Raw genomic sequence first — 15,418 nt, forward strand, 5'->3', positions numbered from 1 at the left:
TTTAAACCTTTTCGTAGTCTAACTAATAAGAGAGTGGAAACGGAAGATTTAAATTTGTGTTTAATTTGCATCGTGATACTGACAATCATGGAGATGATATAATCACAACACACCGGGGTGACCGCAGAGGCAAATTGACGGATGTATACATTGATTTAGATTATTACCATTAATCAGGGTCTGATTCAGCACTTGGGGGGAGGAGGGAGAGGACCAGGAATCTAACTTAGGTCATCCTCAGCTATATTGTGAGTTCCCGACTGGTCAAGGTTAGAAGACTGTGTTAAAAGTAGAGACGCCCTCACTAATAAACAGGGAGGTCCACAATTGTGGCCCCAGAGTTTGTGAGGTGGAGGCAGGGGGATCAGGAGATCAAGTTACAGGAAAGGGGACAGGGGGATGACTGGAACTGTTTGCCATCCGTCTCACAACCTGATTTTTTTTTTTTTTTTTTTTTTGTTTTTTTTTTTTTTGGGGCTGTGGGATTGGGGGGGTGGGACCAAGGGCTTTTCCTTTTCTTCTGTAACGTTCCCACCGCTGAGCTAAATCCCCAGCCCGATTTTTTTTTTTTTTTTAATTTTTTTTTTTATCATGTCAACTCACAACCTGATTTTGATCTTCAGAAGCCACAGTTTGGAGGGAGCGCCTTGCCCTCAGAAAGAAGTCCTCCGACCTCCAGGTCCATGCTGAGGCATGTACACACCCCTACACACACACTCAAACACAAAGGAAATAAATGTAAAAAAAAAAAAATTAAGTTTCAGGAAAATTTTTCTTTTCTGAAACGAGGTAGAGAGGTAGAGATTTTTCTCATCATGCTTATTTTAGAGTGGAGATGACAGAGTTCGGGGCTGTGACACTGCGGACAATGGACATCCGATATTGTCAGTCCGTAGGTAGAGCCCTACCCTGTTGTATGTGGCAGGGGAGACACTGTGCTGCCCTCCGGCAAGTTTTAGCCTCTCCTTATTTTGTTCTAGCCACATAACTGAAGTGAGATTAACTCTATAGACAGACCGTTTAAATGTTAAATTTTAAATATCTGGATGGAAGAATTATGGAGCAAGAGATAGAATTAGCTCATGTGATTGTTTGTATATGCTTGGCCCAGGGAGTGACACTATTCCAAGGTGTGGCCCTGTTGGAGGAGGTGTGTCACTGTGGGTGTGGACTTTAAGACCCTCATCCTAACTGCCTGGAAGTCAGTCTTCCACTAGCAGCCTTCAGATGAAGATGTAGAACTCTCAGCTCCTCCTGCACCATGCCTGCCTGGATATATGTATATATATGTGTGTGTGTTTGTTTGTTTGTTTATTTATTTATTTATTTATTTATTTATTTCTGTGAATACACTGTAGCTGTCTTCAGACACACCAAAAGAGGGCATTGGATCCCATTACAGATGGTTGTGAGCCACCATGTGGCTGCTGGGAATTGAACTCAGGACCTCTGGAAGAGCAGTCAGTGCTCTTAACCACTGAGCCATTCCTCCAGCCCCACTAAAGTTCACTCTTATGAAGAACATTTTAACCAAAAGGAGAAAGTTGAGGAAGGAAAAATACAAAATACATGGTTCACGTATTAAAGGGACACCAGGAAGTAGAATAAAGCTGAATGTTCTAGAAGATTCCAGATTTAAGGGAGGAACTTGGCAGCATCCAGACAGACATGGTGCAGGAGGAGCTGAGAGTTCTGCATCTTCATCTGGAAGCTCCTAGCAGTATACTGGCTCCCAGGAAGCTAGGATGAGGGTCACCCACAGTGACACACCTACTCCAGCAGGGCCGCACCCACTGCACAAGGCCATTCCTCCTAATGGTGCCTGCCACTCCCTGGGCTGAGCATATACAAACCATCACAGCCCATTTAGCTATAAAATGAAACCAGGGCCAAAACGCTCCCATCTTCAAGGAATTATAAAAATTAGTTCCCAGCTGAGAAGTGGGAATCCCAGTGTTCGGGAGGCAGAAGTAGGCAGGCAGATCTCTGGTCTACAGAGGGAGTTCCAAGACAGCCAAGGCTACACAGAGAAACCCTGTCTTGAAAAACCAGAAAAACAAACTCCTGTGTTTTGAAATTGGAAAATATGGCTGCAAGGAAAATTGCCGGGTAGATTTTCTTTAAGAGTGTTTGCCTGTGTTCGTCTCTTAGAAGCTATGCTTCCAAACCAGAAGTAATTGGTTTTCTTTTTTTTTTTGACTGTGCGTGTTGTGTGCATGTGCCTTAGCCTCTTGCGTATCTGTACTGACCTTGGAGGTAGGAACTAAGAATGCCAGACCAGATGCCACTTGTCTTTTCTCCCTGACACTGATGCCTTGGTACTCTGTCCCATAGGCTCGCTTCTGAGTAAGAACGGAGGTTCTGGGTGGCCTGTCTTTGTTCGGATTAGCTGACCCCCTGGTTGAAGTGAAGAGACTATGAATAGAGCAGACTTGGCAGAGAGACAGGGAGTGGAGTTTTATATGTGGTCTGGACTTAACCTGTCAGGTACGGACAAGTCTCCGGAGAGGTTTGTGACAAAAGGGAGCCGAAAAAGCCAGCTGTGTGCCCATAATCTCAGCCCCTGAGAGATAGAAACAGGCACATCAGGAGTTCAAGGCTCATCTCAGACACATACAGGAGTTTGAGGCCAGGTTGGGCTACATGAGAGCCTGTGTCAAAAAACAAGAGGGGTCAGGGAGAAGAAGAGAACGAGAACACAGAGAAACAGGATCAAGGTTGGAGGAAGAAAGAAAAGAAAAGTGTTTCTTAATTTTTTTTTTTATTTTTTTTTTTTTTACTTAAAGCCAGGCAGTGGTGGCTCCCCTTTAATCCCAGGGGCAGCTGGACCTCCGAGTTAGAGGTCAGTCTGGCCTACAGATGGAGTGGTCTACACAGAGAAACCTTGTCTTGAAAAAAGTTATTTATTTGCTGTGTATGTGTGTACCTTGTGTGTGTATACTTTGTGTGTGTGTATACTTTGTGCGTGTGTGTGCATGTGTGTGTGTGTGCGTGTGAGTGTGTGTGTAGCTCAGAAGACAAGTTTCGGGAGTCAGTTCTCACCTCTGATCTTGTGGAGGAGGCAGGGGCTTTCTTGTTTCTCTGGCTACTACAGTGCATTCTCCAGGCTAGCTGCTCCTTGAGCCTCTGGCCCACCCTTCAGTCTCTGCACCTCCCCTCACAGCAGGAGTCCTGGGATAACAGAGGAGCAGCACCTCATCATTTTTGTGGGTTCTGAGGATCAGCCTCCCCGGCTTGTTTGGCTTGCAGGTCTAGTGATTTTGCCAACTGAGCCTTTTCCCCGGCCCACAGTGAGATTGGTAGGATATCTGTCTGTCTGTCTGTCTGTCTGTACGCCACAGGCATATTGGCTTCCTGCTGAGGTCAGAATGTGGTGCCAGATCTCCCGGAAGTGAAACCATGGACACTTGTGAGCTATCACACGTGGGTACTAGGAATTGAACCCAGGTCCTCTTCAAGGGGAATAAATGCTCCAAACCACTGAGCCACCGTTCAGCGATTCTTTCTAGATTTTTAATCTTCTTACAGAAGAACGAGGCTGCATGCCTGTCAAAGAACAAGGGAGCCTTTGGACAACTGGTCATGATTTCTGGCCATCACCGTAGGTAACACCGCTGTCAGAGTTCAGGCCTTGGAGTGGTACCTACTTGAATTCCTCTTGCTTGGCTTCAGCTTGATGTCCACGGGACTGTGAGGTTATGCACTGTGAGGTCATACACTGTGAGGTCATACCTAATGATACATACACGTGGTCGCCAAACCCAGGAAATACAAGCCAGGGTGGCTGACTCAAGCCCTGTTCTGTTCTTGTATTTGGGAACTACTCATACAGCATTATGGGAAAGCCTACGGAAGACACAGGTGAGTCGGTCAGTTAACGTGTACTAGTCATGACCTTGCCTGTGACATACGGAGAGACAAACACAGGGGGAAAACACAGGGAGCTAGAATACATGCTAGATAAAGTTACAGGTCAAAAAACGCTTGAGAGGGGTTTGGGATTTAGCTCAGTGGTAGAGCGCTTGCCTAGCAAGCGCAAGGCCCTGGATTCAGTCCCCAGCTCCAAAAAAAAGAAAAGAAAAGAAAACAAAACAAAACGCTTGAGAGAAATCATGAGTATCGAGAGGAAGACCATTACTATTATTATTAATATTATTTTCTGTTCCAAGGAAGTGAATTAGGAGCCTCACAAATGCTTGGGCAGGCAGTCTACCACTGATTATATCCCCAATCCTGTGCAAAGGACAAAGATGAGTTCTTCTGGTAGACAGCTTGGTAGGTAAAGACACATGCCGGCAAGCCTGTTGTTCTACGTCTGATCCTCAAAACCCACATAGCAGAAGGAAAGAACCAATTTCTACAAGCTGATGTCTGACTTTGCAAGAATGAGGCCCTGAGTTCCATCCCCAAACCCTATGTAAAAATGCCAGGCTTGGCTTTTTTTTCTTCCAGTCCAGGCGCTGCAGGAGTTCAGACATGGCCAAGTCCAAGAACTACGGCACACACAACCAGTCCCACAAATGGCACAGAAATGGCATCCAGAAACCCTGGTCACAGGAATTGGAGAGATGGCTCAGTGGTTAAGAGCACTGACTGCTCTTCCAGCGGTCCTGAGTTCAAATCCCAGCAACCACATGGTGGCTCACACCCATCCGTAATGGGATCTGATGCCCTCTCATGGCTAAGGGTCATAAGCTCTGCCCACCAAAGCCCAAGGTTCAAACCAAGGCAGAGACCAAAGCTCCAGCTAAGGCCCAGGCTTCAGCTCCGGCCCAGGCTCCTAAAGGTGCACAGGCCCCTGTGAAGGCCCCATAGAAAAGGCTCCTGCCAATGTGAAGACAGACCGACTGCTGTGACACACCCACCTACACACTATTTGCAGATGACCAGTGTCTTGTGCTGTTTTTACAAATAAACTTGAGACAAGGAAAAAAAAAAAAAATGGAGGTTGCAAGCCCACAGCTGGGGAGGTAGAGACATGAGGACCTCCAGGGCTCACTAACCAGCAGTCTAACCTAACTGGTGAGGGCCAGGCCAATAAGAGACTTTGTTTCAATAGAGGTGCATGGTTTCCTGAGATGACACCCAAGATTGTCCTCTGTCCTCCACACACATACACTCATATACATAGATGCACCTACACACACAGGAACATATAAACACATACACTTGATGAGGGAATTAATGCACCAGTGAGGAATCTACATCTTATCTAAAACCTAAAAACTAAGAAGGAATAAGCCATGTAAAGTCTAGGAGAAGAGTTTTCTGGACAAAGCAAGTGTCCAGGTCTCAAGGAGGAAAAACTATCTTTTCTGAAGCATAAAAAGCAATGGATGGGGGCTGGAGAGATGAGTCAGTGGTTAAGAGCACTGACTGCTCTTCCAGAGGTTCTGAGTTCAGGTCCCAGCAACCATATGGCAGTTCACAACCATCTGTAATGGGATCTGATGCCTTCTTCTGGTGTGCATAAAGACAGCTACCGTGTACTTACATATAATAAATAAATCTTAAAAGAAAAAAGAAAAGAAAAGCAATGGAGTTGAGGCAAGGCAGGAGTAGTTACAAAATGTTCAATTTATTTGATAGGAAATGTGCAGAATAGGTAAGTCTGGGAAGGGCGCAGATCGGCTATAGAAAGGAATGGGAGGATGAGGAGGGAGATTCCGATTTCTTTTTTGGGTGATTAAAATGTTCGGGAAATTAAAGAGTAATGATGTTAAAGAACTCTACCCTAAACCCACTGTATACTTTACATGTGTGATTTACTCTGAGGTTACATGGCAATCACAATGTTTTTAAAAAGTCAATGTAACTGACATCAGAATAACTAGGGGTCCAAAATGGCTTACACAGATTTCCTTTCCTGGAAAGAGGAACGCCATCCTGAAAAGCCTGCAGCAGTTTAATTTTACTCACAGATTCTTTGCATATCTAGTAGTCATGTTCCCATTTTTAGCATGTAGCAAACAAATTGTAACTATTTTAGTCACTTGTCCCCTTGGCTAAGATGTAACTCTTTTAAACAATAGTGGAATGTTTAAAATTATAGTTAAGCCAAGAGTAGCTGGTACTGAAACCTTAGCACTTGGGAGGCAGAGGCAGGCAGATCTCTGTGAGTTCCAGGCCAGCAAGACCCTGTTTCAAATATATACATACACAAATACACACGTAATGTTATAGTTGTGTAGTTTGTGATGGCGGTGCACACCTCAGCGTTCAGGCAGAAGGATTTCAATTTGGGGCTATCTGAAATACATAGCAAGATTCTGTCTCAAGAACAATTAAGTACGAGATGATTATTGTTTTTATAATTTATACAATATATATTTCGTGACAAAATCTGGATTTCTGTGGTACTGTTAAGATTTTTCAGTTTAGATTTATATATTGTTGTAAAGTAAGTTTTTGTTGTCTGGCCGAGCTGGCATTACAAAGGGCTTACTAAGTCGTTGTTCAACACATTTCTCAATAATTTGAATTTCTCATTCACCGGTACCTTCAGATTTTGTCAATACTCTCAAACACACTTAAAGCAGAGCGCTCTCTAAAAGAACAGGTAAAATAAAATGAATGTAAGTTCCTGTTAGTTTTCTTCCACGGGCTTTTCTGAGGGAGGGGAAGAGTGGAAAAAGATATTTGCAGCATGGTGCTAAATGCTCCCATTTGTAGAAAGCAAATGGTTTTCTGATTCCTCTCTTCTCCTAGCGTCTACGGCAGGCTTGCAGCATCCAGGAGGTTTCCCAATTCCCTACACAGCAGGAGCCACCTGGGAACAAACCAGCACCACAGAAACCCAGGCGCGGACGAGCGCCCGGGAAGGGCCATCTTCGGATTGGCGCATCCTACCCTCAGCTAGCCTACCTGGGCCCCGCCCACCGCGCCCCTCGCCTCCGCGCAGTCTCCATGGTGACTGCCCGCCCCGCCTCCTGCTCTTAGCTTAGCAGCCCCTCTCGCCCCTCCCCCCGCTTGGCGCCGCTTAGGGGAGAGGGGGTGGGGTAGGGGGCGGGGGCAGGATGCAAGCGAAGAGGAAATCGGCGGCGCGACGCCCTCTGCTTATTGGCTGGTGAGTCCGGGAGCCAGAAGCCCCGCCTCCCCAGCGAGGGTCACGTGATCCCTTTCAAAGATGGCCGCCCTGTTGTTTTGATGAATAATACTTGGTGGGGCGAGGGGGTAAGAGTAGGGTTGGAGGGGTAGGAGGTTTTACGCTTACAGCGAGCGCTTCGCCAGTCCCATCCCTCCCCTCCCCCTACCAAGGTTCTTGCGTGGAGGCGGGGCGAGCCTGGCCTGCTTTTAGAGGGGAGGGGCTTCCCGGTACGGTGCTGGGCTCTGCCTTGGCTGCTGTAGGGTCGCAGCGCCTTGGGGGCATCCACTGTGCAGTATAGCCGTTCCCGCCAGGGGCCAGGGGTGGGACCCTGAGCAGGGTCTGCGGGAGAAAAACGCAGCTGCCGCGTCACCGCCACGAAGACACGGCGCGCAGCGGGCACGAGCCGAGCTGGAGACCGCGCCGCCCGCTCTGGGTAACCTGGGAAGCTGAGGGGAGTCAGTGGCGCCTGGAGAGGACCCTGTAGCAGTGGCCGTGGCCAGAGGCGGCAGCTCTGGGCGCTTGCAGCTGGAGAAGCCTAGGGCAGTCCGAGTGACCGAAGCCAAGGCGATTCAGTGCCTCGTGTTCTTAGTTTTTAACCTCTGACTATGCAATTCTGAAACCTCCCCCATTGGGGGACCAGACAGCCCGATAGATACCTTCCACTCTCCTTTGCTCCCGCCCTGGTCTCAAGAACTGAAGGATCTCTCTAACGCCTTTCACCATTAAGAGGAAAGCGATGGAGGAGCTGAGCGCTGACGAGGTGAGGAGGCTGGGGCGTGGGGGGGCACCTTGAAAGGATTACTTGGCAACTCTTTGGCGCTTTGGACGGGGACGATTTTGCCCCAGTAGTGTCGTGCTTTTGGGATTGGAGAGGCAACGGAGATGGCATTTTTAATATAATGAAAGTAGTCATTCATCATCAGGTTGGTTGTAAGAAGCCCTTGCTCCCCTTTAGACTACCGTCTTCTCAGTATGTTTAATCGATCACTAAAATTCTCCAGAGATGAGAATGCAAGACCCCGAAGAGGGTCTCTCGTTTTATCCTCCTTTATTCTCTCGTTTCTTCATTCGAACTCCACTTGCTTTTCTTTGAGGGTGAGAAGACGAATAGAGCATCTTGAAGGTGTTGAGCCTTTTTAAAAGGGTATTCAAGGAAGAGGGGCAAGATTTATATTGTGTGTGCCTGTGCCTGTTTAAAGGGGTTTTAAAGAACAATTTTGCACCAAATCATAATGTTTAATGACTGTTTTAAAAAGGAAGGATTTGAAATCCCAGATCCATGTGGCCATTTATTGTATAAATTGATCAAAGGTACCTTTGTGTTTGAGAGGTAGTTACAGATTCCTTGATATTTTAACATCGACAAAGTGTGTATCCGTAATAGTTTAAAAGATTCCAGTAAAAATTATACCAACTTAACAGATTACTAATGACTTCTGGTATTCTATATTGTTTTACTTTTGTTAGGACCCCTCCACCTTAAACTTGGGTTGTACCGTGTGGGATCGTCAGAAAAGCAGAGGCAGTTAGGGAACTAGGGATTTCTGTGACTCAGTTGACTTTTTCCTGTCGTTTTACAAATTGAAAGCCTTCTTTTCAAGACCCCCGCTGGTTTAGTTTCTTCCACCCCTTCGTGCACGCTTCCCCTGCAGTATTAGGAAAGTACTCGTCATCTGTCATCAGGTCGGTTGGAAGAGGCCCATGTTCCACTTTTGGCAGTGGTCTCCTCATGTTTATTTAGTCACCAAAATTCTCCAGGGATGGAGCACATACGTGGGTGAAGGGTCAGGTAGGAAAAACAAAACAAAACAATTCTGTGGCTTGTGATACTTAAGTTGTTAAGTCAGAATTGTTAAATTTTTGAGTCAGCTAGCTTGGTTTTCCTCAACTACAGCAGGAGTGTAATCTTAAATCAGAAAAGGTCTGAGAAGTTAAAGGAAATATCAGATCGACTTAGAAATACTTGCTTTTATGTAGTTTAAAAAAGTATCCTCCTGTTTTTCCTTTCATTCTAAAGAGACACAACCTGTGTTTTTCAGTAACCTGTGTTTTTCAGCTAAATCCCCAGCCCAGCCCTTTACTTCTAAAAAGTACTATAATTTGTAACTAGTTCTTGGATTAGTGCCCTTTTCAGATTTGGTTTTCACTAACTTTTTTTTCAAACCAATAAAGTGTACAGATTGGTCAAAGAAACTGTATAACCTGGAAGCTATCTTTTCATTTTGCTCAGTTCTTGAGATGGTGTAACTCTTTTAGTGACCATAAAAGGAACATGTATAACCTTTGTGGAAGAAATGGAAGACATTTTTTTTCCAAGGTCAACAGGACACTAAAATGTATATGAGAAATTAAATTCACCAAAGCATGATTAGTACAAAGGTATTACCAACCAATTAGTTGGCTTGACCACAATATCAGTACAATTACTGGTCATTTTATTCTCATTAGAAGCCAGAACAGAAATCTCTTAAAATTTTTTTTTTTCTCTTTTGAGTCTCACTGTGTTGCCCTGACTGGCCTCCAACTCAGGGAGACCTACCTGCCTCTGCCATGACTGAGTACCAATTTGCCTAGCTTTAATCCAGTTTCTTTAATTCTGAGTTAGATGCGCATTTCTCAACAGAGATGTTTCCCAGAGGCGTTTTTGCCTTTTTTTTTTGTTATTCTGTTAGTAGAAACTTCTATCACAGATGTTGTAGGTGATGTTGATTTGGTTAAAAGAAATCACACGTGTCTGATTGATGGTTCAGGGATACATTTCAGAATCAAAACTCACTAAAGTGATCTCTTCACTGTAAGTTAGGAACTTGGACCGAATCAGTTTCATATTTTAGCAAAATGAAGATATTTGTGAATACAGGCTAGAGGAATAAAAACTGGTTTAACCAGATCAGGCCCCTCTCTCTCTCATGGGTCACCTTGAGTTCTTTTACTTCTTTCTGTGTATTTGAAAGGGTTGTTTATCTGTGAGGCCGGGTTATTTACGAAGTGCTCTACGGTGAGTCCTCTGTTACCCGGAACAGAGCTGTGACTAAGTCTGACCCCTTGAAGAACTTGCATTCCACAGCATCATTGTTTACACCGCCTTCACGCCGTAGCAGCTACTCATGAGTTGTTCTCGGACCAAGGCAGTGAGTTCTGTAAGGAGGGCAGGCGTTTAAACTGCTTCTCAGCAGTGCTGATGAAATTGCTTTGAAATGATTTGTACCTTTTCCCACTCCTTTTCTTTCTCTCCTAAATCTTTATGACCTACTTCTGAGAGGCGGCTGGCTGGGACTAGGGTGTGCTCAGTTTTAGAGGAGTGTTCGGTGTTCTTCCCAAATGCAGCATATATGACCTTGGATTACTATTGATTTTTAATACAGTGTCTTCCACTCTGGCTTTTTTCTTTTCTTTCTTTTTTTTTTTCTTGGAGACAGGGTGTGGCTATATATTCCAGGCTGATTTTACACTTGTGATCCTCCTGCCTCAGCTTCCCAAGTGCTGGGATTACAGATGACGGTATTCTGTGAGTGGGGGAAGAGCGAACAGCCTTAGAAGTCTGCGCCTTGCCCGGCCTGGCGCGGCTGTTGTCTCCTTTGGTAAACAATCTGACGAAGGAAGAACTGTTTTGTGTAGTTTATAGGTGGGGAAACAGATTTAGGTTGGCACTTGGCAAAAGTGACCTGATTTAGAAGTTACCTGGTTAGAATTCACGCTCAGGACTGCCGATTCCAAAGCCCCCTTTACTATATTTCACTGTCCAGCGGTTGTCCATGGGCCGATCACAGCATCTACATAAATATCCTGCTGATGCCGAGTTTTCTACCAAGCGGTGTTTCGTATGAGTGCTTGGAACTGACTGACTTGTACGTAATGATGTTCTTGCATCAACTCTTCGCAACCCCAGCCTCAGATGGATTACTCCATAACTTCTGGGGTCAGGTTGGGTGACACAGGTAGGAATCCAAAATGTATAACATAGGGGCTGGAGAGATGGCTTCACGGTTAGAAGAACCCAGGTTCCGTTCTCACTGTATCTCCAGTTCTAGGGGATCTGGTGCTCTCTTCTGAACTCCAGGCACCAGGCACACGTGTACTATACATACACCTGTGCAGACAGAATACTCACATAAAGTGAAACATAAGAATTATCTTAATGTACAGTACAGATGGTGTGCCTCGTGCTCTTGTGAGACACTCAGAAGCATAGGAAGGGATGGGATGCCTGGTGGGACGAGGTCTTAGGACTTTAGGAAAGTGCTCTGCTGTGTTATCCTCCTGAAAGGGTCCTGGGAGCTGGGTATGAGCCAGAGCAGCTCAGAAAATAGCACCAGGTGGTGGGGCTTGATCATGGGCGATGGCTTGCCTGTGGCTGGCATCAGATCTTGGAGAGCTGTCTGAAAGTTTAGGAGCTTCAACTTTGTGAGAGAGACTGATCTCTCCCTTGCAGGGGAGCCTGGCAGGGTGTACGCACAAGGTGCCTGAAGGAAGGTAGGGAAGGAAGGTGGTGCACACTGGGAGGCAGAGTAGGAAGCTGCCGCTGTTACAGAGTTCCATGGATTGAGGCGTCCACAGCGAGAAGGTGCTGAGCAAGCACATTGGGAATAAACAGTGAGCCACTAAATCAGTCTGGTTCTTCTCTGTCTTTTTGTTATTTATTTTATGTGAGTACACTGTAGCTGTCTTCAGACACACCAGAAGAGGGCATCAGACCCCATTACAGATGGTTGTGAGCCACCATGTGGTTGCTGGGATTTGAACTCAGGACTTCTGGAAGAGCAGTTGGTACTCTTAACCTGAGCCTTCTCTCCAGCAAAAGACCCCTGGTGGTCCAGCTCTGTTGGTAGAATTCTTACCTACCATGCAGGAGGCCCTTGATTCCATCCCCAGGACCTATTTAATCCATACAGTGATGCTTTCCTGTATCTGAGATTTGGGAGGTAGACGGGGGTGAGGGGGGTGGGGGATAAGAAGACAGCCTGGAATACATGAAATTCATATCAAAGATGGACAGACAGATAGACATAAGAAGTTTGAGGTTATCTTCAGTTACATAAGAGTTCAAAGACAGCCTGGATATATGAAACTTGTTTCAAAGACAGACAGACAGACAGACACTCACTCACACACGTGGTGAATTTGCTTGGTGATTTTCACTTGGGTTTTGTACTCAAATTCCTCTCTCCCTCCCCCCACCAAAGACCCATTTTATTTTATTTTTTTAAGTGTATGTGTGTGTATGGGGGCGGTGTGTGTACATGCAGTTGCCTTTAGAGACGAGACAGATTTTCCTGGACCTGGAATTACAGATGGTCGTGAGATGCTAGGAGCCAAATTCAGGTCCTTTGCAAGAACAGTGTTTGCTTTTAATCGCTGAGCCATCTTGTCAGCCCTTTTGCGTCCTCCTGAAGACAGACACAATGATAGTGGTGACGTTACCTGACACTCAAGGACTTCTTTGTTGTAAGCTCTGAATTCCCCTACTACCTTTGCCATTATTGTCTCCATTTTACAGATAGGAAAATCCAGGTTAATAAAAATTAATCAGCTTGCCGAAAGACATGTAAACAGGCAAGCAGTTTACCAGCTCCAAGGCATAAGCCAGTTAATGTGGGATCTGGATTCCAATCTAGAGCCTAATGAGTAGGGAGGAGGAGCAGTGGGAAGCATTGGATTTTTACTGTCCAGTTGTTATAGCCAGGGGTGCCGGCCTCAGATAGCTCCGGCTGCTGCTGAAGGCAGGAGGGCATCTGTAGTGAGCTAGTGACATGTCTGCCTCGGGCATTGGCTCTGTGGGCTTGTAGTTCACTTCCTGCATTCCAGTACCACTGAGAACTGCTTCTGGGGGTGGTATGTTCTTCATAGAAAGCAGATAATACTTGGGCATATCGGCTGTTTTTGATGATATGCCCTATAAAGGAAAACAAAGTAGCCTGAAGGAATTGAAAAACTGGGGTCAGTTTCAGGGATGGCTTTTTTTTTTTTTTTTAAAGTATATAATTTATTTGAATGCCTGAATGTAGGTATTAGTAGGTGCTGGGGACCCATCATGTAGGAACCAAACCCTGCTCCTCGATAAGAGCGGTGAATGCTTTTAATCACTAAGCCATCAATCTCTAGCCCCAGAGCATTGGGGGAAGTTTAAAACAGTTTCTTTTAGATAAGGTCTCAATTTGTGGCTCTAGCAAGCCTAGAACTATCGTGTGTACACTGTAGACTGACCTCAAACTCACAGAGATCCACCTGCCTCTGCTTCTGAGTGCTGGGATTCAAGTCAGTGGTTATCACGCTGGCATTGTTGAGGGAGGGAGGCCTTATTACATAATGCAGGCTGGCCTCAGCCTCCTGAGTATGAGACTGCAGGCATGAGACTACGCTTGGCTTAGAAAAGGTGTCTTTTATTTGTGTGTTGCATGCATGTGTGTATGTGAATGTGTGCACACATGAATGTGTGTGTGTGCGTGCATACCTGTGTGCTTGTGAATGTGCCTGTGTGTGAGTGTGCCTGTGTGTGCATATATGAAGACCATAGGTAGATGTCAGATGTCTTTTTGCTTGCTTGCCACCCTAGTGTTTGAGATGGGATTTCTCATTTGTCTTAGTCAAGTGGGGAGAGAGATAAGATGCTGGGCCTGGTGTGGGCTTTTCGAAACCTCAAAATCCACTCCCAGTGACACACTTCCTCCAACAAGGCCGCGCCTCTCAAATAGTGCTACCCCTTGATAACTAAGCATTAGGTGTATGAGCCATGGAGAGGAGTATTAGAATTAAAATAATAAATTCAATTAATCTTCCCCCAGACTCCCATGTAGACCAGGATGGTCTTGAAATCAGAAGATCCATCCACTGTTGCCTCCCGAGTGCTGTGATTAAAGGTGTGCATTCTTATCCAAACCACATCATCACTGGCCCTGAACTCACCGTGTTAGCTAAAATAGCCAGTGAAACCCTGCGCGCTCCCTGTCTGTGGCCTCCCAGCACTGGGGTTAAAGGTGTGTTGCCATACGTGTACTAGTCAGGGTTCTCTAGAGCAACAGAACTTAGAGAATAGGTCCGTCCCTCCCTCCCTCCCTCCCTCCTTCCCTCCCTCCCTCTCTGTAGGATTTATTAGAAGGGGCACAAGCTATGATCCAGTTAGTCCAACAATGGCAGTCTACCAAAAGAAGGTCTAAGAATCCAGTAGTTGTTTGGTGTACAAGGCTGGATGTCTCCGCTGGGCTTCTACATACACTTGAAATCCTGAAGAAGCGACACGAACGCCAGTGAGGGAGTGCACTTGTGTGGAGAGCAAGCTTCCTTCCTCCATGTGCTTAATATAGGCTTCCAGTAGAAGGTGTGGCCCAGGTTACTGCAGGATCTGCCCACCTCAAGGATGCAGATTAGAAGTGGGCCTTCCCACTCCAAACGATTTCATTAAGAAAGAAATCCCTCGGGGTTGGGGATTTAGCTCAGTGGTAGAGCGCTTGCTAGCAAGTGCAAGGCCCTGGGTTCGGTCCTCAGCTCCGGAAAAAAAATAAAAAAAAGAAAGAAAGAAATCCTTCACTCATCCTTTGGGTTTTAGTTAACTTCCAGATGTAGTCAGACTTACAACCAGGAATAGCCGTGTACATGGCTGTTCTGTGGGTGCTGGGTTTCTGAATTTGGGTCCTTATGCCTTTACAGGACCATACGTTACAGTACAGTACAGTATGCACTTTAACCATAGAGCCACCTCCCCAGCCCAGAATTTTTTTTTTTTTTTTTTGGTTCTTTTTTTTTGAGCTGGGGACCCGAACCCAGGGCCTTGCGCTTCCTGGGTGCGCTCTACCACTGAGCTAAATCCCCAGCCCCTCCAGAATTTTTGAGAAGAATTTAAGGGACAATGGGGAACTTTTTTGGGGCAGATTGTTACGCCACCTTGGGGCCTGCTGTGAGGGGCCCAGTGGTGAGAGCCGGAGTCTGCTGCGTTCTCCCACGCTTCTGTCAGTTGAGCTACCACCTTCCCTGTCCTGTCCTTGTGTTAGTACTTGGGGTTGGGATGCTTCTCACTGTGGCAGGTTTAATTGCTGTTGACCAGTTGGTGTGTGACATGGCTGTTTCCTGCCCATGTGCAAATCTGGTTACACCTGTGGATGTCCCTTTGAGCAGTCTCTTACGTACAGTTGCCTTTAAAAAGCAAACATGCGGGCTGGTGATATGGCTCAGCGGTTAAGAGCACTGATTGCTCTTCCAGAGGTCCTGAGTTCAAATCCCAGCAACCACATGGTGGCTCACAAACCATCTGTAATGGGACCTGGCGCCCTCTTCTGACATGCAGATATATACGCAGAACACTGTGCATATAATAAATCTTTAAAAAAAAAAAAAAAA

The 15,418-nt window shown here is 45.9% G+C and overlaps 1 protein-coding gene across 2 annotated transcripts in view; it reads left to right on the forward strand.

The window, feature by feature from the left end:
• The first annotated feature begins 6,983 nt into the window (after positions 1 to 6,983).
• The window catches only part of Ube4b (ubiquitination factor E4B), a 101,472-nt gene continuing 93,037 nt past the window's right edge, over positions 6,984 to 15,418 (forward strand). The window contains exon 1 of one of the 2 annotated variants that reach the window (XM_032894467.1): positions 6,984 to 7,847. In XM_032894467.1, the coding sequence (XP_032750358.1) occupies positions 7,824 to 7,847 (24 nt within the window). In that variant the 5' untranslated portion in view covers positions 6,984 to 7,823. The remainder of the gene's footprint in view (positions 7,848 to 15,418) is intronic. The other variant, XM_032894474.1, reaches the window with a different exon arrangement.

The sequence above is a fragment of the Rattus rattus genome, chromosome 1, assembly GCF_011064425.1.
Source record: "Rattus rattus isolate New Zealand chromosome 1, Rrattus_CSIRO_v1, whole genome shotgun sequence".
NCBI lineage: Eukaryota > Metazoa > Chordata > Mammalia > Rodentia > Muridae > Rattus > Rattus rattus.